Source organism: Poecilia reticulata, chromosome 22, assembly GCF_904066995.2.
Source record: "Poecilia reticulata chromosome 22, P_reticulata-male-v2, whole genome shotgun sequence".
Lineage (NCBI taxonomy): Eukaryota > Metazoa > Chordata > Actinopteri > Cyprinodontiformes > Poeciliidae > Poecilia > Poecilia reticulata.
The window spans coordinates 9,645,984-9,670,279 of record NC_088851.1 but is presented as its reverse complement, the minus strand read 5'-3'; the positions used below and the strand labels follow the sequence as shown (position 1 = coordinate 9,670,279).

The following is a 24,296-nucleotide window of genomic DNA, read 5'->3' as shown; positions in this document are numbered from 1 at the left end:
AACCCTCAGCCGCCCGCCGTGTTCAGTCTCTCCGCTCACCTGTATAAATCCTTCTCAGCTTCTTCCCGCCGTTCAACCAGCAGCTCCGGAGCAGAAAGGCTGCCGAACTCCCGGCAATGCGCCGGTCATTTTAAGGATGTTTATTGGTCCCACAAAAACGATGAAAACCCGGAATTATCACCAATCAGTAAAATCCCCGCGGGCCGAACTTGAAGATTGGACGTTATGCCGCTAACACGTAGCTTCCGTCAACAACTCAGAGGCGGAAGTCAGAGCTCCGCTCAACGCAAATAATGTTCCGGCTGAAACACGGTGCGCTAAATGATAAAACATAAATTAACGAAGCTTCGAGGCAGGTCAATTTTCCTCGAGGAATTTTAATAATCGAGGTACTCGAATCACTCGAGGAATCGTTTCAGCCCTAAATATATCCCACACTTTTCAGATTTAGGGATTTTAAAATGCCTTGCATTAGTTTTTTTTAAAAAAATGCTTCATAATTATTTGATACTTTAAGTCTGTCTGCCACAGTGAGGAAGTTGAACTGCTGCAAATACTTTTGCAACAAATCATTGCAGTATAGTTTGTACAAGAGAAACCTTACTGCAGAAATATCATTATAAGCAAATTATACTTCCGTTGTTGTTGTTTTGTTTTTTTTACTTTAAAATTTAAGCACACCAGTCCTTTTAGTTCAAAGCACAGCTGTCCTTTGGATTTTCTCTCCCACTGTAATCATGAGTCAGTTCATGGCGGTCTGGACCCCGAGCTACACTCTGAAATTTTCCAGCCTCAAACTTGGCTGTCCTGCTATGGCCGAGTTAGGTTTGGCAGAAACGGACCAGAGGCAGCAGCACCCTCACTCTGTAACAGTACAATGATGCCTTGTGTTGCCACCAGCAGAATGCCGCTCCGCCGTTAGTGACGGGTGCTCTCTCTCTCTCTCTCTCTGTCTCCCTCTCTCTATCTCCATTTTTCTGGCAACCACTGTATGTCTTGCTTTCTCTGACCATCCCTATCCCCCAATCCATGGTGTGAAGGATTAGATAATAGGCAGCTTTAGTGTGGGCAGAGAAAAAGAGGTGTCACAGACCTCTCTTATTTCTTCTCTCTCTCTCTCGCTCTCCCTTCCTCCGTCCATCTTCTCTCTCTTGGTGCCATCTGCGCCACGAGCAGCTTGGCACCACACCATCTATAAATGCCAGGCCACATTTATCTTCATTGTATCGTATTTACGTGTGTGCACGTGTGCGAAAGAATGCCCGTGCCCGTCACTCGCGTGAAACACAATGCTCGGCCGTACAGAGCCTTACAATTGGTGTAGCTCACTCGGTATACGATGCTTCGCCACTTTCTAAATGTCAAGTCCACAACCACACGTTCGAGAATAGATTACACGTTTCACAAGCCACCTATTTCTCTTGGTTTCCGGAGCCAAGAGAAATGGGTATGACAGGTATGACGGCGGCTCTCCTGCTGATGTTGGTGCTTTTGTCTCGTCATCCACCTCCGGTGTTCTTGTCCGTATTTTTGCACGGTTAAGCACGTATCGCAAGTAGGTCTCGTGTGAAAAGGCAAAAGGTGTTTAAAACAATGAATAAAACGCAGATTATACACGGACACCTATGAGTAAGTTAGAAAAAAAAGTTGTTTTATGCATGAAGAAGTGGGATGAGTAATAATGACAGGATACCTTTAAAATAACAAAAAAAAAAAGTGATCCGTCAAGTTTATTTTCTCAGACTACAGTGATGTCACAGCTATAAAAATAATAATACAAAAAACATGCCGGTCTGTGGAGGACAGCATCATGCCTAAGATTGTGGTGAAGCATTGTAGTGTTTTGTTGCTCATCCTCCCATAGCATGCAGTGTCTCGTTTCAGCTGCCCCTGTAATTTAGTTGTACTCCGGCCCTCCCTTTCCAGTTTCTGTCATGTGTTTAGAGAGCACCGACTAAAAATACATTACTTATCTGTTTCGCCTTTAAGTTTTCTATCGTTTTAAGTATGTGCCGTCAATGGGAAGTTATCACCCACCGCTTTCTCGAGAACTTAGGAAGAGTGTTTTATGAGCTCTGTGTGAGGCCGCGCTACTGCCCTCAGTCAATACTATCCGTTCCAAGTACTTCTATACTAATGGCCGTTTTTAAACAGTAGTTCAAAGGGATTTTGATTCGTAAAATCCCTTTGCTGACTTCCAGTGTGCAGTAAATTGAAGGGGAGCTACGACTTTGCAGTGCTTAAAAAAAAAGCTGTAGGTGTTTTGAAACTGAGGCGTTCAGCAATTGGCCCACATCTTATATGAAGTTGGGTCATTCCTGATCCGGAGAGAAAATCTGTTAACGGGATTTGAATCGACCACAAACGTGCCGGTTTGAATGCCAGAAGAAAAAGGTGTCAATGCAGAGAGACTCCTGATCATTCCAAATTGGTGTAAGCACGAAAAAGAAATGGTGAATGTCGTCTGGTGTTTCGAGTAATGAACGGTGATCACTGGTATCAAACATGAAACTTGCTTTACTGTAGAAAATGTAGACCAAACAAAGCCTAAGTTAGTTTGAAGCATCCAAATTATTCCCAACGTCGGACTCTTGGTTGAATCCAATATTCTCAGAAGACTCGCCTCGTGGCGTAGGCCATAGAGTGGAGAAAGGAAGGAAGCCTCTCAGTACCTCTTAGATAAGAAAAAAAAATTTCTGTGCGTCTGAAAAACAATAATTTTGCCAGTTATCAGTAAAGACCTGAAAAATTTCAGTCTCTTTAAAATATTCTTAAAAATGTGTTAAGTTATATTTTTACCATTGGAAAAGAAAAGAGCCTCAGAAAACACAAGCATGAACATTTTACATCTGGGCCAAAGTCTTCCCACACTGATAAGGGAAATTTAGCAGCAGGCCAAACGTTTTGGCTGCCAAACACACAACTCCCTGACAAAACTTAATATTTGACAGGAATGTAGCTAAGAAGAAATTCAGATGTTTTTTTTTGTTTGTTTTCTGTTTTTTTTTTTAACTAAGTTCATCTTCACATGACCAGAGTGACCTTTTCTTCCTTTCCTTCTGTCTCTTATAGACCCTGTCTCTGCAACCGAAACAGAGCTACTGGAAGTTCTGCTTCAAAAAAATAATACATGCTCACAAATGACCCTTCTCATGTCCTCATGTCGTAAAACCACAAAGGGGAAGTGTATGTAATGTTACAATAAACCAATGGAAGCAAATTAGGTATCATAAATACACAAAGACTGAACAGTATCCACGTATTACTGCCTGGCGTTGACATGAATGGTTGTAAAATATTAATGCCGGATGATATTGATTGCAGTTGAATCTCATGCAAGTCAGAAATATTTAACTTTCAGCGCTGTTATGTATTCAATCTAATCAATACTTTAAAATAAATAACATTGATAATAGATGGTTTGTAATGCAGAATAAGCTGCATGACCAACTCTTAAAGAGGAAGCCATCTTACCAACCTGACTGAGAAAAGACTAACAAGTCAGACACTGCTGTTCTTTTGTCTTTGACGAATTACGTCGTAGCGTCTCGGACTCCAACTGGAAGTGGTGGGATAATGGCTTGTTGTGGAGGAAAAGCTGCTCAGCTGAAGGTGCCCAAGCAGCACAAATGCTCTCAAACATGTATTTGACAAGTTCCATTGTAATGTTATTGACTCCTTTGATGCAGAAGACACAGTGGAGGGTTGGTAGTAAAACCCACACTAAGCAGCAACCTTAGATTTGCACAACTGCTTGGTGAACACAAACAAATCAAACCAATCACATGGCAGCAGCTGAATGCATTTGGGCATTCAACAGTGATGAAATATGCTGACGCTCAACCAGAGTTTCAGAATGGGGAAGAAAGGGTTTGAACAAGACTTTTTTTTTACACTAGACAGGCTGGTCTGTATATATATAAAAATTCACTTCTCACCTTTTTTTGAGAATGGCTGGAAAAAGCTGGACTCAAGGACAGCACAGAGGCTCTCATCCTGGCTGCACAGCAACAGGCTCTAAACACCAGAGCAATAGAGGCTCAGATCTACCACACCAGACAAGACCCAAGGTGTAGGTTGTGCAAAGAGGCCCCTGAGCGAGTCCAGCACATAATAGCAGGGTGCAAGATGCTGGCAGGGAAAGCGTACATGGAACGACATAACCAAGTGGCGGGCATAGTGCAGAATATGGATTGGAAGCCCCGAGATCAAAGTGGGGAACACCTCCAAAGGTGGTGGAGAATAACCGAGCTAAGATCCTGTGGGACTTCCAGATCCAGACAGACAAAATGGTAATGGCGAACCAACCGGACATTGTGGTGGTGGATAAAGAACAGAGGAAAGCCGTTGTGGTGGATGTAGCAATACCAAGTGACTACAACATCAGGAAAAAGGAGCACGAGAAACTGGAGAAATACCAGGGCCTCAGAGAGGAACTGGAAAAGACCTGGAAGGTGAAGACCACAGTGGTGCCTGTGGTCATCGGGGCCCTCGGGGCAGTCACCCCCAAACTGGAGCAGTGGCTCAAACAGATCCCAGGAACAACATCAGACATCTCAGTCCAGAAATGTGCAGTTCTAGGCACAGCCAAGATACTGCGCAGAACCCTCAAGCTCCCAGGCCTCTAGGATGAGAGAGAGAGAGACCACCTGCGGAGGGTGAGAAGGGAATTTATATATATATATATATATATATATATATATATATATATAAAAAGGCTAATCTATCGGGATTCGAATGGATTATTTGAAATGCTTTTCAGAATGAGCAGACTGATTTGAGATGCCAGAGGTGCAGCAGTGGCTCAACTAACCACTTGTTAAAACCAAGATATGTGGAACATCGTCTCTGAACACACTACATCTAGATAGGCTACAGCAGCAGCAGACCACATGGGGTGGAACTCCCATCAACTACGCAGGAACCTGAGGTCACGGTTAGCTAATTAACCGAAATAGGATTGAACAGATAAGGAAAACGTTTCCCCGTTAGATGAGTCTATGTTTGAAGTGCATGAACACATCTTGAGTCAGTGTTTCATTCTGGTGGTGATGGTACTACGATGTAGTTATTATGTGCCCAGATGTACAGTCTTTAAACATGGCAGCTCACAGAGTAATACCGGTGCCCATTTATGAGCACAGTGTGCCCATCTTCAGTAGGATCACTCACCACGTCACAAAGCTCAAATCATTCCAAGTTAGTTTCTTGAGCATGACGATGAGTTGACTGTACTCCATTGGTCTACAGATCACCTTTAGGATGTGGTGGAAAGAAAAATTAGCATCATGAATCTGCGAACCTGCATGACGATGTCAATTTGGAGAAATATCTCTGAGATATGTATCCTGCACCATGTTGAAATCTCGCCTTACTGCAGCACTGAATTACCAGTATACTATAGCTATAGCTACGTGTGCAATGAACACAAGTGCTTATGTTAATAAAATTAAAATTTTTACTTTTCTGTGTAGCTGGATAGCAAATTAAATATCCGATTCCTGAGCTAATTTCTTCAGGCATATTGCAAAAGTGACCACACTGCTTATGATCAAAGGCTGAATTTCTCTGTTAGTCATGACAAGCAGATTAACAAGTGGCCAATTTCCTTTTCTGTTACACGTCTTCCTCTTTTGCGCTCTTTTCATGCTCCGTTGTCGCTCTCTCACTAATTGACGTTATGAAAAGGCAAATGCACAAAAAGAGAGGCGGACGTTCTGAACTGCTTGTGTTGATATTTATATATAAGCGGTCTGCTCTGTAGCTGCTTGAATTATCGCCATGACAACAGGACAGGAAGCAGGAAGTAGGAGTTCCATCAGAATGGAAGAGGGAGATAATTCTCCTCTCAGGTTGCGTGTTGAAGCCACATATGGTCTCAGTCATTGTTTATGTAAATACATCCAATGTGTTCGTTTGCTTTGCACACCGAAACGATATTTAGCATTCCCGGTCTTTAATTTGTGAATTAAAACCTCTGAGTTTTAAGACGCAAAACTCATAGGTTTTGTGACTCTGAGTTCACAAAACGTCAGAGTCACAGGGTTAGGCTAACCCTAACCCACTCAGTTAATGCATGCATTAACCCACGCATCAACTGAGTGGGTTAATGCTTGAAGTCTTGGTGGAGATAATAAAAACTGCTGCTCAAGTCCTCAGGAATGTGTGATTACATACGCAAAGTTTTCTCAGCGAAACAGACTTTACCGCAATGACACGGCGTTTGAGTTTAATTCATTCTTCTGCGCTGTCGAGCGCAGAAGAATGAAATGTCGAGCTGCAGAGTCAACATGTTTTTGATTACCGCTGTGCAGCATAAGGCAGCCAAACAAAAGAAAATGGCAGAAGGCCTAACAGCATAACACATTGGCCGCATAATACAGAACTAGTGGTAGCAAAGTCTGCAGATCAAGTTGGAGTTCATACAGTGAGGTTTTAAAAAGGCATTTTTACACTGAGTAACAGGAAGCCAGGAGAAAGTTTCTTTTAGAGGCCACAGCTTGGAGACCTATCAAACTAGCATCCTACACAAGGATTTAAAAGCACTCTGTGGTTAGTTAGCCCAATCCATTTGTGATGTAATGATAATCTGTGACCAAAGCTGTGCATTAAAAGACTGACATTTTGGTTGTATTTATATTTAGGGGGGTTTACACACTCATCCAGTGCGTAGTCTCCCTCTCGCACAATGACTGCTTGAGATGTTTTGGGCTGAGAGAGTGTGCATAGAAAATGGAAACAACCAACAGTGGTAGGCATGTTTTCCTACCTGAAAAACTTTATGTTCACAAACAACCCCTCACTGGTCTTGTTACTTAGTCCCAGTCTGTCCTAGCCGTGGTCAGAACTAAGCTGTTTTCTCTTCTATCAGGTGTTTCTTCCCCCAAATGTAAGATTCAAATGATCAAAATATCCTAGAGAAAAAAAGTGTTCCAGACTAAGAAACTCTTATTGATGATTGAGCGCCTGACCTGGTTACTGTCACAGAGCTCTCTTACCTTTTCTGCATAGTATCTATGCTCACTTGCTGTCTCCATTCAAGATAATTTTTTCTAAGAAATGTATAGATTTTCTGCCATTAAAATGTGATATTTAGTCTCTAATATTGCTGAAATTGTTCACACTGATGCTACAATATAGCCTTCTGTAACACATTGTCACAAGTGGTGTTGATAATCCGATATATTTCTAGTCAAATGGATCAATTCAAAAAGGTACAATATTTTCTGGGAACTGTTATTATGACAACATCCCACTTTTAAAAACTATCACGAAAAACTGGAATTGCACTGATGTGCCTTGAATGCAACCTACCAGTGATTTAAGGTGACTGGTTTGACTGTACAAACAAGCTGGATCTTGCTGGCTGGTTGATATTGTTGAACCTTTACCTACTGGTCTAGTGTGTGTATCTCTGGTATTCATCATAAACAGTCTGAAAAAATTGTGTTGGAAGAAGGAAATCCCTCACTTTCACTTAAGAGACCCATATTGTTAAGACCTTAAACAGCTTTTCCAGAGAATTAAGCTGTTGTTAACGTACATAGAAAAGAACTATTCTTACTTTTTATCTACAATAGTATTCCTCTCATGCTTTTATTTTAAAGAAAGCAGCCCAGTCTCAACTACTTCGACAGTTGTGGAAATACGGCATCTCACTTTGTTGTTTTTTTTCCCTTTAGCTGAATAAAATGAAAGCATTCTGAAGTTCAGCATCCAGGGAAAATACAAAATGAAAACACAAGCCTGGACAAGAAAAAATAAACTAATTTGTTACATGTGAAGAGAAACCAGACAATGGTGAAGTGGGGGAAAAAAAAGGAAAGAGAATAGAGGTGATATCGAGGTTATATACACACACACATACACACACAGAGAGAGGTAATGTGTAACTAAGAGCAACTGCAGTATTCACTGTATGAAACACCAGCACTGGGCATGAAACAAGGACAGAAAACATAGTCAGAGTGAAGAACTACAAGGCTAAGGTAAAGCTAGCAGCTAACGCTAACCAGCCAGACTGTTTAGAAAGTAAATGTAACTTTCCATTTTTTTTTTGTAAATTCTGTGCTGTACTGGTTAGAAACAGAACACTTTCAAATTTGAAGAACCGACTCTCCTAGACATCAATGAAATGACTCAACTGTGGAAATGTAATCACACCTTGGTAGCCTTTAAAAAATGTTTTCATCTTTCTGCTGAATCAGGTCTTCACTTTCTTTCCTTTTTCTCTTGTTACTCCCCCCCTGAGACCTGTTCCATCTCTACGCTTTCAAAACGCTCTTTGTGAGGTTTAATAATGGGCCGCAGGAGCACGGGTAGACTTGGGTGACTAATCATTGAGCTCAGGCGGCATTGCACATGAATGGGTGTTCCCTTTGTGTCAGCTTTTTTTCTTTTCTTTTTTTTTTCCTGGAGGCAAAAACGTGGATTACAGCGTGCTAGGATTTTACACATCCTGGCATTTAATGCTCATAGGACTGGAGGATAAAGTTTCGGATAGCTGTGAAAAGATTGTTTGTGAATGAAACCCCATTTAAAGACGGTAAATTGTAACAGAAATCAGCAAACTTCTTCTATTAGGGCAGATAAACTTGACATATCTTTTGTGTTTTAGCTAGAAATACTTTATGTTTTGGTGATTATGACTAAATGAATACACCTGTATTTCAATGATCCCAGATGCAACCATATTAAAAAGGTAAACTTGTTCAATTGCTTGTTAATATATAAAAACTCAGGCAAAAAAGCATAAAAAACTTAAAGCTGGTAAATAAAGTTCAACCTTCCTTTAGGCCTCTTTTTTTTTGTCATTCGCTCTTTTATATCCATTAAACCAGGCCATAGTTTGCACAAAGGTAACATAAGATCAGAGTGATCTTAGAACACAAAGGTATCAGTCAGGGAGGAAGAGTTCTTAAAAATACAGAAAGACAATGACGTTACCAAAACTGGGCTCCTCTCCATAACTGACTAAAAGATAGAAGCTTGTCAAAGAGGCTGCCTAGAAACACTATAGGACTGAAAAAGTACCAGGGATTTCTGCTTAGTACTATTTATGTTCAACAAGGCAACATTATTCTGTGTTCTTTCTATGTCTGGACAAAGGAGTTGAATTTCTTCCAAAGAAAACATCCAGGGCTAGAAATCTGAGGGAATTTCTTTTTCCAGCATTGAGTCAAAGTCTGTTAATTTTTTTGGAAAGTTTTTCTGTGGGTTTTCATAAAAATGGCTGTGGACAACAAATGTCTTCATAGCTTGAGAGGTCACTTGCAGATGTCGCCTGCAGACAGATTCCTATAAATTAGACAGAAATCTGAAACTTTTTCGTTTTATTTTCCTTTGACAGATTTGTTTGTGTTCCAACTGAGGTGTGCAGACATCCTTTTGAAAAATATTTATAATGATCCAAAAACACTCAAACTCACATTATAGGGTTGTGTGCCGTGGCGGCTTCTGATATGGGCGACGTGGGCAACCGCCCAGGGCGGCATTTTGTGGGGGCGTGGCATGAAAGTTTAATTTCTTATATATTCAATGTTTGATATTAAAGCTCTATTGGAGAGAATGTGGTACAAGATACTACAGATTTTGATGTCATGAATGAGTTAATTTGAAGTCACTGGACATTTTAGAGCACTCATGTGTCAGCTATTAGAGACTGAAGTATGGGAATTGGAGCTCAGGAAAATATTTATATAAAGCAAATTTTTACTAAATACTGAATGACACAGACACAGATCACCATCACACCAACACTCACACCCATTCCCACAACACCTCCCACCACCGCCACCTGAGGGGGCGGGTCACCCAGGGCGCCCAACAGGCTGACTTTTCTTAGCAGCTGCAATTATGTCACCAGTGTGTTAGTTTGGCTGCTGACTCTGTGGCAACAAAGCCACTAACATTTTATGATAAGCATAGAGGGACAGCTTGTTGTGAAAATAACAGGTCTCAGAACCAACAGGAAGAATGTATGTTAGAAAAGACGTCCATTTGGAAGGAAGTTTTTCGAACGGAAGCTCTTGGACGAGCACCAGCAAACGTCGGACCAATGATTTTATTCATAAGCTCGATTCTGTTTTGTTGAAATTATGTGCTCGATAAGTAGATATTGAGCGTTTTGACGAGAGAATCACCAGATGTGTGACGCACTTCATTTGATTTAATGTAATCCATCTTCATCTTATCAGCTTCAGCCTTTATGATTTATCTGCACCAGAGGTAACGATGATAAAACTGATCACACCTTATTTTTTTCCGCCCATCAATCTAGGAATCATTTATTTAATACATTAGCCATTTCAGCAGAACAAACATATTTAACTAACCAGTTTATACTGAATGGATCACTCTTATGGTAATCTTATCGTAGTTGTGTGAGTGGTGCATGAATCCTTCTTTACGCATGTTTGTCAGAGGTCCTGCATATTTCTGCTAGTTTTCCGACTCAAAATAGAACGGCTGGGTTTAGAATGAGGTCGCAAAGGTCAAAAGTCAAATAACTGTCCCTCCCATGTGGGAGTGTGGACTCCAGGAAGTGGATCCACCGATCTCTAATTCATGAATCAACGAATGACTCAAATGTCATAATCGTCTCCTCTCTCCCACAGGTGCGCCCTGCTCTGGGGTCCAACTGCTAAGCTATGCTTGACAAGGCTCAGCCTACTGCCAGTAACCTCAACCTGGTGAACTCTGAAGTTTCGGAGACCTCAGCAGCTTCGGACACACTTGACGGTATCGACATGGCCGACCTCGTGGAAAGCCTGGATGCCAGAGAGCTGGACCTCGAGGAGGGAGAGGAGCTAGACTATGACGGGAACTACTTGGGTGTGTGTCGCCTCGTTTCTCGCAAGGGAAAGAGTCAAATGTAACACATTGACTCTTCTAAATGTCTGTAAAATACCAAAGCGAGATTAATCTGGAAAATGAAACGCAATAGGCCACATTCAATCTAGTTGAGGAGCAGGTTTGAAGGTGTGGACTGCTCCTTCATAAACTTTTTATTCACTTGGAAAAATTCTTGTACCTCTCTTAGAGTTTGTTACGTCACAACCACGGGCTCCAGAACGACTGAAAATCCCCAGCAACATATTTAACAATGGGGAAGCAAACATTTGTTTCTTCTTCTTCATTTTTTGACTTAAAGATATATGATTACTCCCTCCAGTTCCAGAAATTCACAAGCGTTGTGTTATTGCTCAATGTACATTTTCTTGTTACCAGCAATCCAAAAATAATTATTAGAATTAATTACCTAATATTTATCCCCTCACCACTCCTTCATGACTTGTCCACCTCACCTCACCACAAGGCTGATGTGTTTTTTTTTTTACGTTGCTTCATCTCAACGTAATCTATTTACTCAGACAGTTTAGTCAGACAGGAAGAGAAAGGCGGGATGAAAACCATCTGAATCAGCTTTTTAGGCTTTGTAATATAACCTCTCTCACACCGTAAATCATTTGAGGCGCAGTAGTGGAGGCTGTGGCTTGACTACACCAGCGCCGTGGGAACTGCTGCAGGTGATGAATGTCTCCATCCCTCACAGACTCCCACTGATTATTTCTAAACCAAATATAGCTGCAAGTTCTTATTTAATGTGTACAGAATCAGCAGGTCAGTGTGAAGAAGTACTACGCTCACTTAGAGGAAAAGAAAGAAATATTGACTGAATTTGAAATATCGACAAGGATAAAATCAAAATGATGAGGAAAAACACGCCACAATGTTACGACAATATAAATATTATCATAAAGAAAAGGCGCAATGTCGAAAATAAGTTCTTTTTTTATTAAATGATAAAATTACAAGATGATTTACACACGGCATGGCTACTGGGTGTCTTTGCGGCAACATAATTTTGACTCTATTATTGAATTGCTCTTTTCTTTTTGCTCCTTTAATTAACAGGACAAAGCATTCGGGCATTTATAGACACTCTCCATTCAGTCCGACTGAGCTCCAGCTGTTTTTCTTTTGAAGAATGGGCAGAAATGTATGCTTCTTCATGTGCAAAGCTGCTTTGCTTGAAACACAAACCCCAAAAGACAACCAGCTTCTGCAGCTTTATTTCTAGAATAACATTCACTTCCAGAAATGTGTTTAGATCTATTGAATGAAATCGACTGAGGTTTGTGGTTGTAATGTGACAAAATATCAAAACGCAGAGGTAGATACCGCAGTCTTTCCTATACGCCAAACGCAGTAAAATCGTGGACAAAAGCAGACTTTCTTAGAAATGCAGCCTGCCATGATTGACTCCCACACACAAACACACAAAAACAACACCCACATCTTCATTAATATTTACCATCTGTTTTGGTTTTCACTCGTAGGAGACTGCCGCATCCCGTTTTCAGCTGTGTACGCCACCGTGGGCTTTAAGGAGGCCAGTGCGAAGGTCTACCTCCCCACTGTGCCAATTACCGCCAAGATCCTAGAGGTGGAGCGGTTCACCACGGCACAGGACCGCTTCAACTTGTCGCAGCAGAGGAGCGTCAACAAGGTACTCTGCTGCACCAGTCAGCGCTTTACGATCTGAAACGAAACGTTCTTCCGTTTGCGCCTAACTGCGTGTGTCCGCAGTCCCTGCCGGCCGTGTTTAAGATCGAGATGAAGCACGGAGAGTTTACCTGGGTGGTCAAGAGGAAGGAGAAACATTTCCTGGAGCTGCACAGAGAGCTGAGGACGTACAAAACCCTCATTAGGATACCGCTGCCGTCACGCAGGTTTGTAGCAGAAACGTCGTAGCAGACGCCGCCCAGGCCCCCGCGCTCAGACACGTACTGTTTCGTATGCAAAACCCAAACAAATGACGCATTTAGCGCATTTGCTTACGACCAGCGTCGATCTGATGCTTCATTCAAATAATAATAAAAATTAAATAAAAACACAACATAGCAAATCTTTCATTTCAGATAGATTACATGGTCTAGACTGTGACGCTTTTCAACTCACTCATCGGTGACGTTCTAGAAGCTACATTTCCAGTTTTCCTAGGCAGGAACAGATATTTTGTCCCCACAAGAATCACTGCAGGACAGCCTCGTTTTTTTGTTTGTTTTTTTTTTCCTAAGTAAATATATCTAACTCGACACATACTGCAATATCATTTCTTTCTTCCTTCCTCCGGCTAGAGGAAGGAAGTGTCAGGCCAACGCTGGTGTATTTCCTTTTTGTTTTGATGCGACTCATTGATAGTTTAACTTGCAAAGCGGTTCCTGCGAAACTATTGTGGGAATAAAATCATAGAACTTTGTTTTCATTGTTCCAAGCACACATTTGATATTCTGTAATAGTGTTTGCAGGACTGAACAAAAATACACCAGATTTTTCAATGACTAAGCTGTGCAGAATATCCTTATGGGGGGAAACTAACATAAAATCCAGGTTCTATTGGTGACCCTGATGTGATGCCTAAGTGTGAACGGGGAGATTAATAAAAACTAAATTAGTATTTGCATAGTCATAGTTCTCCTATTCATATTCGTCATACTGTTTACGCTATGCGGGAGCTCAGAATTGATGTTGAAGTTGCTTGATTCGTGTCAGAGCAACGCTGCTCTTGTGAGCGAGCCACGAACACAAAGATAAGACTGGAAAAACAGGAACAGGCATTTTGCACAAGTGACACACAATTGTAAAATTGTATTTTCACAAAAAAATAACTACACTTAGCTTACAATCCATATTATTTGGTTATGTAAATTTCTCCTGCAGTGTGTATTCCGTAAAAAGTCACCATCTGTGACATTATTATTTTAGTTCTGTACTTACATCTCGTATGATGCGATGAGCTTTCAACTTCCTAACTGTCAGCACTTTAGTTGAAAGTGCTTTTTGTCATCATTTTGACCTTGCGCAAACAAGGCGGCCACATAATACGAGTCAACATGACGTTAGCGACTGCTCCGTTTTTATTAGCGCCAAGAAATTCTTGCCGACTCACAGCTGTAGCTTATCCTTTCCATCGTTTTGATCATTTGCCTTTCTAAAACTACCCGTGACGGAGCTTGTTTTCATGTGTGGGCCACCACAGAAAACCTTCCCACCCTGTCGCTTTCTGTTTCTGCGAAAACCCATTTGACTGTGTGATTTTATGAATACTCTCTCTGTACAAGTGCATTTAAATTTTGGAATTTAATCTTCTCCCTCCCAGCCACACAGTGAGGAGAAAGACGGTGAGGAAGAGCGAGGTGAGGGAGATGCCTTCCTTGCCCCGGGGGGGAGGAGATGAGCTGGCCAGAGATGAGCAGGTCTCCAGCAGGAGAGTGAGTTGGCTTTCTTCCGACTGGGGCCTCCTCTTTGGTGGTGGAGAGTAGATTTAATATTTGAGTTATTGCACGATGCTCTCTGTGTGCTCTTTTTGTTGCCATGGCACTGAACTCCATGCCAACTTATGTTTTTTTTTTGTTCTTTTTTCCCCCCAAGCTCTCTCTGACAATGTGTTTGCGTGTGTTGGTGGTTATATACATAGATTTTGTCGTTAGAGCCACTGTGATGCAATGTAGCGCATGTGTTTCTATAGAGACAGTTGGAGGACTACATAAACACGCTTCTGAAGATGGCCATGTATCGGAAATATCACCACACTGTGAGCAACTAATAAATATTTTTTCACCATTTTTTATTCTGTCATGTTTATATGATTTTAATATTCGGCCCACATTAAATATTTCCATGTCAGTATTAACTACCAAACTCCCAGCATTAAACCTCCTGCTTTGTCTTCCTTTGTGTTCTCAGATGGAGTTTATTGATGTTAGCCAGATGTCTTTTATACATGACTTGGGTCCCAAAGGACTGTAGGTTTTATTTAATTTTTTTCCCCATTTTGACTGTTTCTCCTAATAAATAAAGATTCTTATAACCAGTGCTGAGCTTGTTTTTACATTTGTTTTCTTATTTTCTCGTCATTTTACATCAAACAGGGAAGGCATGATCTACAAGCGTTCCGGCGGACATCGCATCCCAGGAATGAACTGCTGCGGTCAGGGTCAGGCCTGCTATCGCTGGTCAAAACGGTGCGTCCCAGCTGCTCCGTCCACTTCATCCATGCTTGTTTTCAAGTTTATGTCAAATCTTTTGCCACCTTTTTTTTTTTTTTTTTCCACACAAAAAAAATTTAAAATCTGTAATGTCTGAGGCTTTACCATCATGATTTGTGAAGGTTACGGTGGACCCAAATGCAGACAGGCTGAGGCGTCGAGTAGATGGTGATAAATTTGATAAAAAAAAACAAAAACAAAAAAAATTTGAATTTACAAGATCTTACATACAGCCAGGATGACAAATAAAGGAGGAACAAAAAAAAAAAAAAACGGGAACAAGGAGGAGCATGGCGGGATCTAACAGGAGGAACCAGAGAGGAGCGAAAGCAAGAGAGGTGGACAAGAACTAGGAGGGTGAATGATGGAACAAAAGACTGGAGCTGATTATCTAACAGGTTGCAGGTGTAGAGGGAGAGAGAGCGAGGGAGCGTGCACAAGCAGGGGAACTAGGAAAATGAACCTGTCATAATGAACTACTAAGCAGAAAGAATAAATGAACAAGCCAGAAAAGGATTGAGCTATAGTGAAACAGAAACCAGGCTGATCCAATAAAGCAGATAACAAATCATAACTACAAACACAGAAAACCAAAAAAACAAAAACAATTCGCAGGACCCTGACATGTACATGACACATTAAGAGATTTTTATCAGCTGTTTGAAGAAAATACGTAGTACAGTTATTATCCTCCAGAAATTCAATAATGCAGCATTCATTTGACATCCTCCTGGCAAAGGATTTGGACATTTTTGCAAGAGACGTTTTATTTGTGGGGGGTTTTTTTTGTAGGATTTTCACACATTTATCAATTTTCATAAATATATGTTAAGCTAGTTTGAGGGGCTGCAGGTTAGGGGAGTTCTGTTATGCTCATTAAAAAAATTCTTGCAATGCAAAAAGATATATAATTAAAAAATGACTTTTCTTTAATCTGCTGAAAAAAATACATTTTGAGCATGTTTACACACAGGTGAGAAGAAAAATCATGAGCTCCACAGACTCTAGATCTTTTTTGTTTTTCCCCCACAAGCTTTGATGTTTATTCCTTCATCCCATCTAAACTACCATCAAGCCATTTTCGAATGTTGTTTTTCTAAAGACAACAAATCCACTCAAAAATCCCACACACTGGAAGCGCTCGGCCAAGCCACCTACATCCTGATGCACACTGATGGTTTTCCTTCCCACACCCTTCTCTTTAAGACGAGGAGCCAAAGAAGCGCCTCTTCTCCGAGAGTCGGCAGAGAGCCGTAGCAGTTAATGCGGACGCGGGAGGTTGTTGATGACGATGTTGACAACAACTAAACATGTGTTCTGCAGCTGGCTGGTGGTCAAAGACTCGTTCTTGCTGTACATGAAGCCAGACTCCGGGGCGATCTCCTTCGTCTTGCTGGTGGACAAAGAGTTCAGCATCAAGATGGACTCCAAAGAGACGGAGACCCAACATGGAGTCCGCATTGACAGCCTTTCCAGGTTGGGTTTCTGCACTTTTTGTGCGCACATGTGGTCGACTGAACGTTTGAGCTTCATTGCGTTTCTCCATGTTGTGAAAATAATAGCAATATGTCTGTGGCCACAGAATAAATAGTGGTTAAAGTGATTCCTTCTACAGTGTACTTTTTTTTTTCCCCAAAGAAACAGCTTAAAACAAAATCAAGCACAGATTTAATATCCTAAACCTTTAATATCTTCAATATCCTAAAGATGATTTTGTTTTCATAAACGGATGAAACTTTTGCCTCCAAACTGTAACCTCCAACATACTAAACAACATCCGTGTGTCTTCTGCCGGCAGGACGCTTGTGTTTAAGTGCAGCAGCTACAGACACGCGCGCTGGTGGGGTCAGAGCATCGAGAGCTTCGTGCGGAGTCACGGGAAGGCCTTCCTCCGAGACCACCGCTTCGGGTCGTTTGCACAGGAACAGGAAAACGTCCCTGCCAAATGGTAACCGCACCGGGAGGACAGAAAAATTGATGGGGTCATCACCGATGTGTGGGTGTGTAAATACAAACAGCAAAAGGTTTTACTCAGTTTCAAAGCCGATCGCTTTGAAACCTCGAAATTGGTGCTTGAAAGAAATATTTTGATTAATTTCTTTGACGCTTCCTGTTTTTTTTTTTTACAGCACCCTCCAGTACTTATTGGCATCCCTGGAAATGAATGCACCTTTAATTACAGAAATATGATCTCTCGTGAAAGATGGTACAGTGAAGCAAACTCCACGTTTGTGCTTGTGATGATAGAGCAGAAAATATGGCGTCCAAGAAACCAGTTCGGACGCAGACAGCGTCTACTAGTTTCTTGGAGATCTGTCGACTCCAGAGACGGCAGGCTTCGATCCTCCGAGCATCTAAATAGCGAGTAGTGCAGATTTATTTTACGTCCTTTGCCATCCTCCCAGTTTAGAAAATCTGGAGTTCTTGCCCTGCCTACTTTAAAACTCTGCGGTAAACTTTTAGACTGTTTCTCAGGGGGCAGATGTCGGGTTTAGAAAAGCGGCTTGTTTTTTCTGACTTCCTGATTTCTGAAAATAGACGACTCTGACCCTCCTCCACTGTAACACAACATGAAAAGCAGTTTAAGTCAGGAGCTTCTTCAGGTCTGCTGCAGTCACAGACTGCAGCTGGAAATCCTTCCTTCAAACAGCCACATCTATCTGTAATGAAGAATTTTGAAGGGTGGTGGGAGAAATGGGCCTTTGTGTCTTATGTTTGACATCAACAGGAAGTCAAACATAAGACACAAAGGCCCATTTCTCTGTGGGGCAATGAGGTATGTGTCAACTCATTGCCCCACAGCTTTACAACGCGTGAATACATTTATACCCACATGGTAAAATAAATGTAACTGTGCTATTTGCAAGAATGCAGGGGTCAGAATAAATAAGACATCTTCTCCACCTTCTTCTGCAAGTGTTTCTCTGGTTACTATGGAAATGCTCGCGAGGACTGAGTAGTCAAATCTCTGTTCTGGCCGCATGGCAATTTCTTCCTTCTTTATTTGCATTCTCCCCCCCCATCAGCTGGTAGATTATACGCTGCATCATGTACAGGATGTGGACCAGCTAATAAATTATATTTAGGCTCATGCAAAAGTGGTAGATAAAGAACAGTTCGGTCATGATGACACAGGTTTGTGGTTTATAATGTGAAATAACATGGAGGAAAGAGAACTGAAAAATCGTTTGTCGCGTCTAAAATTCAGCTGAAGACTGAAGTTGTGATCACACCGTAAGCTCTAAGAAAACAGAAGCAGCTTCTCCTCTATCTGCTGCATTCTGCAGTGCGTGCATCGAAACGCTGAGAGTAAACGGCGCGTCTGATTTCAGGAGATGCAGAGTGTAACAGCAAAAACCGTGTCTGCGCAGGTACGTGAACGGGAAGACGTACATGGAGGACGTGGCCGATGCTTTGGAGGAGGCTAAAGAAGAAATCTTTATCACAGACTGGTGGTGAGTTTCTCTGTCCTCGCTGCGTTTAACGGGGTGTTGCATCAAGGTTCAAAGTGTCAGATTACCTCTGCAAAAATCTCAGTATAACTCCAGATTTTTATTTATTTTTTCAGAATTGATGTAATTGACAATATACAAGAGTTGGAAATAAAAAAATATATATATATATATACATACGTTCTGTTATTATTCTTGTTTTCCTCCAAACTTTGACTTATCACAGATTGTATTTTTTTAATAGCTTACGTTTGATTTCATTTTGCCACTCATGTTTTAAAACTTGCCTATTTTGGTAAAGTGTAATGGATCAGCTCAATTCAGTTGGCTACATCCACCATGACATAACGCAACTTTGACTTTAAAAACATTTTAGATGAGTTCTGATGTTATAGGGTTATAAAAAAAAGTTGAAATAGTAAATGTAAAACTGAACTGGAGTGAAAGATACCATCCAAAGTTTTCTGCAAAAAAAACAAATTCCTTTGGATGTAGCTTCTCCTCTACAGAACAAGCAAGTTTTTCTGGTTTCTTTTGCTGTTTTGTCTGGATAAAAATGCTCTCTGCAGAAACATATTTTTACATTCACATTGAACACCTTATAATTCAGGTAATCAAGATTCTGTGCCAAGATCTACATAAAAGTTGCTCCTTCAACACTACAAGCATAACACGCTGAGTTGTGCCCCTTGTGATGTCACGAACCCAAATACACTTCAGAATATTCGGAGGGATTGTTTTTGCGTTGGCTTTATAAAGATTGTTTCATTTTTTTGTGAAATCCGGCTGTTTAAAACCACACTTCATTATCCAGCTCCGTTTTTATCGTCGGTGCACTTTTGTTAGGAAGAGAACATATGGACCTATAGATCCAGCATCTTTGAAACACGCACATTTTTAAAACGTGACATCTGGGATGTGATTATATAGACACGCGTAGAGATCTACGTCAACTTTATGCAAAGCATCCACGTGTCTCACTGTCCCGTTTTAAGACTTGTGCAACTCACCCTGACATACAGCCCAGCTTGTGTTTGTGCTGCCCGCATGCATTCAGAGGATGTAACCGGCTTTAAATTGTTCCAGCTCCTGACGGCATGTTGGAACGGTTTTATTGCCTTGTTTTCACTCACCTGTCACTCCGCTACCGCAGATCGAGAGGACAGCCTGGCACTGCGTACTGGCCAGCGAAGCACGTTTCCTTGCACATTAGTTTACGTCTCAGCCATTGAGTCCCGAGGCCTTGCCAGAGAGCCGCGACGTTGTTCTGGCTCTAATTACAGCCCGAAACCAAGAATAGAAAATCCGCCCACTGTCTCCATATCCGTTTGCCCATCTGCTGGACCCCTTTATCTCTGTCATTTCATAATTTGCTATCTCACGCTTAGCTTTTTTTTTTTTTTTTTTTTTTTTTTGCATTTGTTCAGCACGTCATATATGCATATGGTTTAGCCACTCCATATGCATATTGTAAATACTTGGTTTTGCAGGTGCAAGAACTTATTTGGTGTTTTGCTTTACGCGCTTATTCTCAGGGAGAGATGGGGAGAAATGTTTTGCGCCGCTGAAATCCCAGCGTTCCAAAGCTGTAATCACCGGGCTTAGGCTCTTTACCAATGAGGTGTTAGCCAGTGTAACATGAGCTGGATGCCAGTGTGATTGGCTCATACGACTGCATCGTGTCATGTCTGTTATACTCTAGACAGCAAAATAAATATAAGTCAATCAGATCGAGGTTTTGTTTTCTACTACGATTGTATACCAGTAATGATATTTACTCACCTGTTTGTCCTTCTCTGTGTTTTTCTGTTTTTTTTTTTGTTTGTTTTTTTTTGGTCAGGTTGAGTCCGGAGATCTTCCTGAAGAGACCTGTTGTAGAAGGAAACAGATGGAGGCTGGACTGCATCCTCAAACGCAAAGCAGTAAGCAGGCACTGCGTGAACAATGATTATAGTGGAGCGACTCACCTTACAGTGCAAGGAGCTGATTGACTTTTTAGGCCAAATGCTGATTTCTGTGGAATCTGTGTTCATAAATAAAATATATCACGCAAATGAATATAATTTTTCTTGAGTTAAAAGAGTCATTATGCATTTGTGTGGCTGGTAGTATTGAAAGAAAAAAAGGAAAAAAAGCATTTTATTGTGATTTTATTTGACAGACCAATATAAAATGGCACAGAATTGTGAAGTGGAAAGAAAATCACGGACAGTTGTTAAAATTGTTGAATTTTTAATTCAGCCACCCTTGATCAATAGTTTGTAGAGCCACGTTTTACCGCAGTTTTTTGCCCCATAAGCGCCTTGTTTTTATTTCCATCCATCATCACATCAGCTCTGATTTTCTGTATCTGTCCCCAAGGAAGAAAACTATCTCCACATCATGACACTGCCACCACCATGTTCAGTCATAGGGATTGTGTGTTTGGCCTGTTCAATTTCTGACACACAAAGCAATTTGTGAGTCGGCAAAAAAAAAAGTAATCTGTTTTACGTTTATTGTACCATCTACACGTCTTGTGGCAAATTGCTAAATTTGCCACAGCCTCATCGCTGACCTCTCTGCTCTGTTCCTCAGTCTTCATGATGCTCTTTAGTTATCGTTGTCAAACAAAACCTCTCAGGGCTTAAACAGAACAGCTAACTTTATCCTAATATTATACTATACACAGGTTGACACTTTAATGAAAAAAAACAAAGATCTCTTTGTTCTTCCACCTCACATTTGTATTGGTATAACAACTCAAATGTCCATAAAATCCCATTTACATATATTGGAGTTTTACAAAACGTGGAAAAGTATCAGGAAGCATAAATACTTATGCAAGATATTCTATCTAACAGAGTATTCTTGACATTTGAATGAATACATGTGCAAGATCCCCATCTTCTTTTTTTTTTTTTTTTTTTTTTTTGCATTCACAGCAACAGGGAGTACGGATCTTTGTGATGCTGTACAAGGAGGTGGAGCTCGCCCTGGGCATCAACTCGGGCTACAGCAAAAGGACCCTCATGCACCTGCATCCCAACATCAAGGTTAGTGGCCAGCGGTTGTCTGTTTTATCGAACGGCAAAAAAATAAATAAAAAATTTCGAGCTGGATCATGTGAAGAAATCTAATGCGGCGTAAACTAAAATCATACACATTGTTCTTGATGCCCCAGTTGTCTCGATCTAGAAGAGCGACAAGTGTCTGTTTGTGTCCCAGGTTATGCGGCATCCAGACCACGTCTCTTCGTCCGTGTACCTGTGGGCCCATCATGAGAAGATTGTGGTTATTGACCAATCGGTGGCTTTTGTGGGCGGCATCGACTTGGCTTATGGACGATGGGACGACAAAGAGCATCGGCTGACAGACGTGGGCAGCGTGACGCGCTCTGTGGCTCTCGAGCAGGTCTGCCTATTAAATATCCCATGAGTTTTGTTTTCATTTACATGCTGCCAATAATCTTCTTTTTGTTTCAGATAGAGGTTGAAAATGGTAAGACGGATAATAGTAGCTGTATTTAAACAGACGATGTGAAGTGCAGATTAATATTTAATTATATTACTCTTAAAAAAAATAAAAAAAAAGCATGGTGAAGTAAAAATACTCCTAAATGTTCCTTGTTTCCAAAATGTCACACAAATAAATAGAAAATGTAACCAGTCCCTACCCACGTCTGTCCATGCGACAAACGTTAGCAGGAAAAAGGTTTGCTAAGGTTAACCATTAGCCGAACGGGCTTCCCCATTCTACTCAGCAGTTGTATATATATATATATATATATATATAATTATTTTTTTTTAATGAAAAGCTTCCATGTTTTTCCAAGATAAAGTGAGGTGATCAAGAATACTAAATCTTCATTGTTGCAGACTTGCCAAAACACACGAGGGGTTTTATCTTGATCCAGTGTTTAGATTTCCGACCGCCTGGCGCTGTGGTGCCTAGCACGGCTGTATTTATCAGTACGACTACGAGAGCCGTAATGCTCACTGAAGAACTGAATCTCTAAACAGTTTTATCTGGGAAATGTCAAACAGTTGGACATTTTATTTTTATTTATTTAAAAAAAAAATCTTCATTCTGTACTTGTTTGCAGGCCAGCGCCAGCGCCAGCCCTCCCTCCTCTGATAAGGGTGTGTCTGCTGTTCACGACGTACCGCAGAGCAACGGGCGCGGGACGCCGCCTCCCGACGCCGCCGACTTGACCAAGCTGAAGGGCGTTGGCCGCAGCAGGATGGTCCGATTCAGCCTGTACAGACACCTGCAAAAGCACACTCTGCAGCACGTGGACAGCGTCAGCAGCGCGGACAGCTCAGGTGTGAAAACCAACACTCTTGTTTTGCTTTCGCTTTGACACAATGATGTACTAATTCCACATCTCGCATTGCTGTGTGAGAGAACGAAAGCCGCATGCGGTTTCTGTTTGTTTTCGATGAAGGTGTTGTTAGGAATGTGTGAATCAGCACTTTTTACTGATACATGTTTGTTTTTGTCCCCCCCCCTCCCCCCTCCTCCCCCCCACATGTGCATATTTGTAGAAAGTGGTTCTGTCAAAAGCTTGAAAACGGGTGTTGGGGAGTTACAGGGAAACACCCGCTTCTGGCACGGAAAAGACTACTGCAACTTTGTTTACAAGGACTGGATCCAGCTGGAGAAACCTTTTGATGGTCTGGTACACAAATACACACATTTCTATTCTTCAGCTGTTTTCGTTATTATTACTTTCGGTCAAAGTTCCAATATGTGTACCAGTACATTGCGATTAAGTAACATAAAGTGCACTTATCTTAAAGAGATTTGACGTTGTGTTCGTTTTATTTATTCCCTCTCCCCTCCCCCATGTTTTTCCACGCTGTACAGACTTTATTGACAGGTACACCACTCCCAGAATGCCTTGGCATGACATCGCCTCGGTGGTCCATGGGAGAGGCGCCCGGGATGTGGCCAGGCACTTTATCCAGCGGTGGAACTTTACCAAAGTATAATGATTTCCATACGCTACGCCTTAAAATAAACAAACACGAAGACTGAGGGAAATACTATAAATAAAGATCAATCTATAGATAAAATAGGTTTTAACTTTGTGGTTGTTGTTGTTGTGTTTTTTTTTTATAGCTTATTTGGGCTTTTAGTAATAGAGGGTGTTTATGGGTTAGGAAAAGAAAAATGCAGGGAAAAAATGTGCTAATTCGGAAACATTTTACTGGAACAGTGTGGAAAAAATGCCCTCATCTCAGTGCTCGTAATTTCTGTGGCTTTTGATAATTTTTTTTCCCTTCTATTTTCTGGCCTTAGAACTTTTCCAGCTTCTATTCCCTATGTTAAATTTACTCTATTTTTTAGTTTTTTGCTTAATTTCTCCTACTTTTTCCTCCTGCAGATCATGAAGCCAAAGTACCGCTCTCTCTCTTACCCTTTCCTCCTGCCAAAGTCTCACTCTTCTGCCGACGAGCTCAAGTACCAAGTTCCTGGGTGTGTTAACGCTAAAGTGCAGGTGAGGGAACGTGACCTGGCGCTGATATTTAAAAGAAACGGAATGTGTTTTGGAGCGTATTGAGAAATGTGTCCACCAGTACGGTGGAGGATTCAAAGAGAAAACATGCGAGATAAACTCCTACTATCAAACATGTTCCCACCTCTTCAATGGTTGCTGGAAGCAGATAGCAGAGAGACGTATCCCTGTGCTCCAAGAAAGTTATGTAATGCAACAAGTGCTACACTTCTGTTCACAAAGTTCAAGCTGAAAAAAGACAAAAACAAACTAAAATGAATAGGATATGTATAAAGATCACATCATAAATCT

The 24,296-nt window shown here is 41.2% G+C and overlaps 1 protein-coding gene across 1 annotated transcript in view; it reads left to right on the top strand.

Annotated features, from left to right (window-relative positions):
* Positions 1-24,296, top strand: part of pld1a (phospholipase D1a) — a 35,559-nt gene that overhangs the window by 2,376 nt on the left and 8,887 nt on the right. The window contains exons 2-18 of the mRNA XM_008399211.3: positions 10,617-10,833; positions 12,342-12,511; positions 12,592-12,734; positions 14,165-14,276; positions 14,534-14,599; positions 14,752-14,810; positions 14,937-15,029; positions 16,377-16,529; positions 16,852-17,001; positions 18,425-18,508; positions 20,346-20,427; positions 21,430-21,540; positions 21,713-21,898; positions 22,590-22,809; positions 23,032-23,160; positions 23,354-23,472; positions 23,874-23,987. Coding sequence (XP_008397433.1) covers positions 10,650-10,833; positions 12,342-12,511; positions 12,592-12,734; positions 14,165-14,276; positions 14,534-14,599; positions 14,752-14,810; positions 14,937-15,029; positions 16,377-16,529; positions 16,852-17,001; positions 18,425-18,508; positions 20,346-20,427; positions 21,430-21,540; positions 21,713-21,898; positions 22,590-22,809; positions 23,032-23,160; positions 23,354-23,472; positions 23,874-23,987 — 2,175 coding nt within the window. The 5' untranslated portion in view covers positions 10,617-10,649. The remainder of the gene's footprint in view (positions 1-10,616; positions 10,834-12,341; positions 12,512-12,591; positions 12,735-14,164; positions 14,277-14,533; positions 14,600-14,751; positions 14,811-14,936; positions 15,030-16,376; positions 16,530-16,851; positions 17,002-18,424; positions 18,509-20,345; positions 20,428-21,429; positions 21,541-21,712; positions 21,899-22,589; positions 22,810-23,031; positions 23,161-23,353; positions 23,473-23,873; positions 23,988-24,296) is intronic.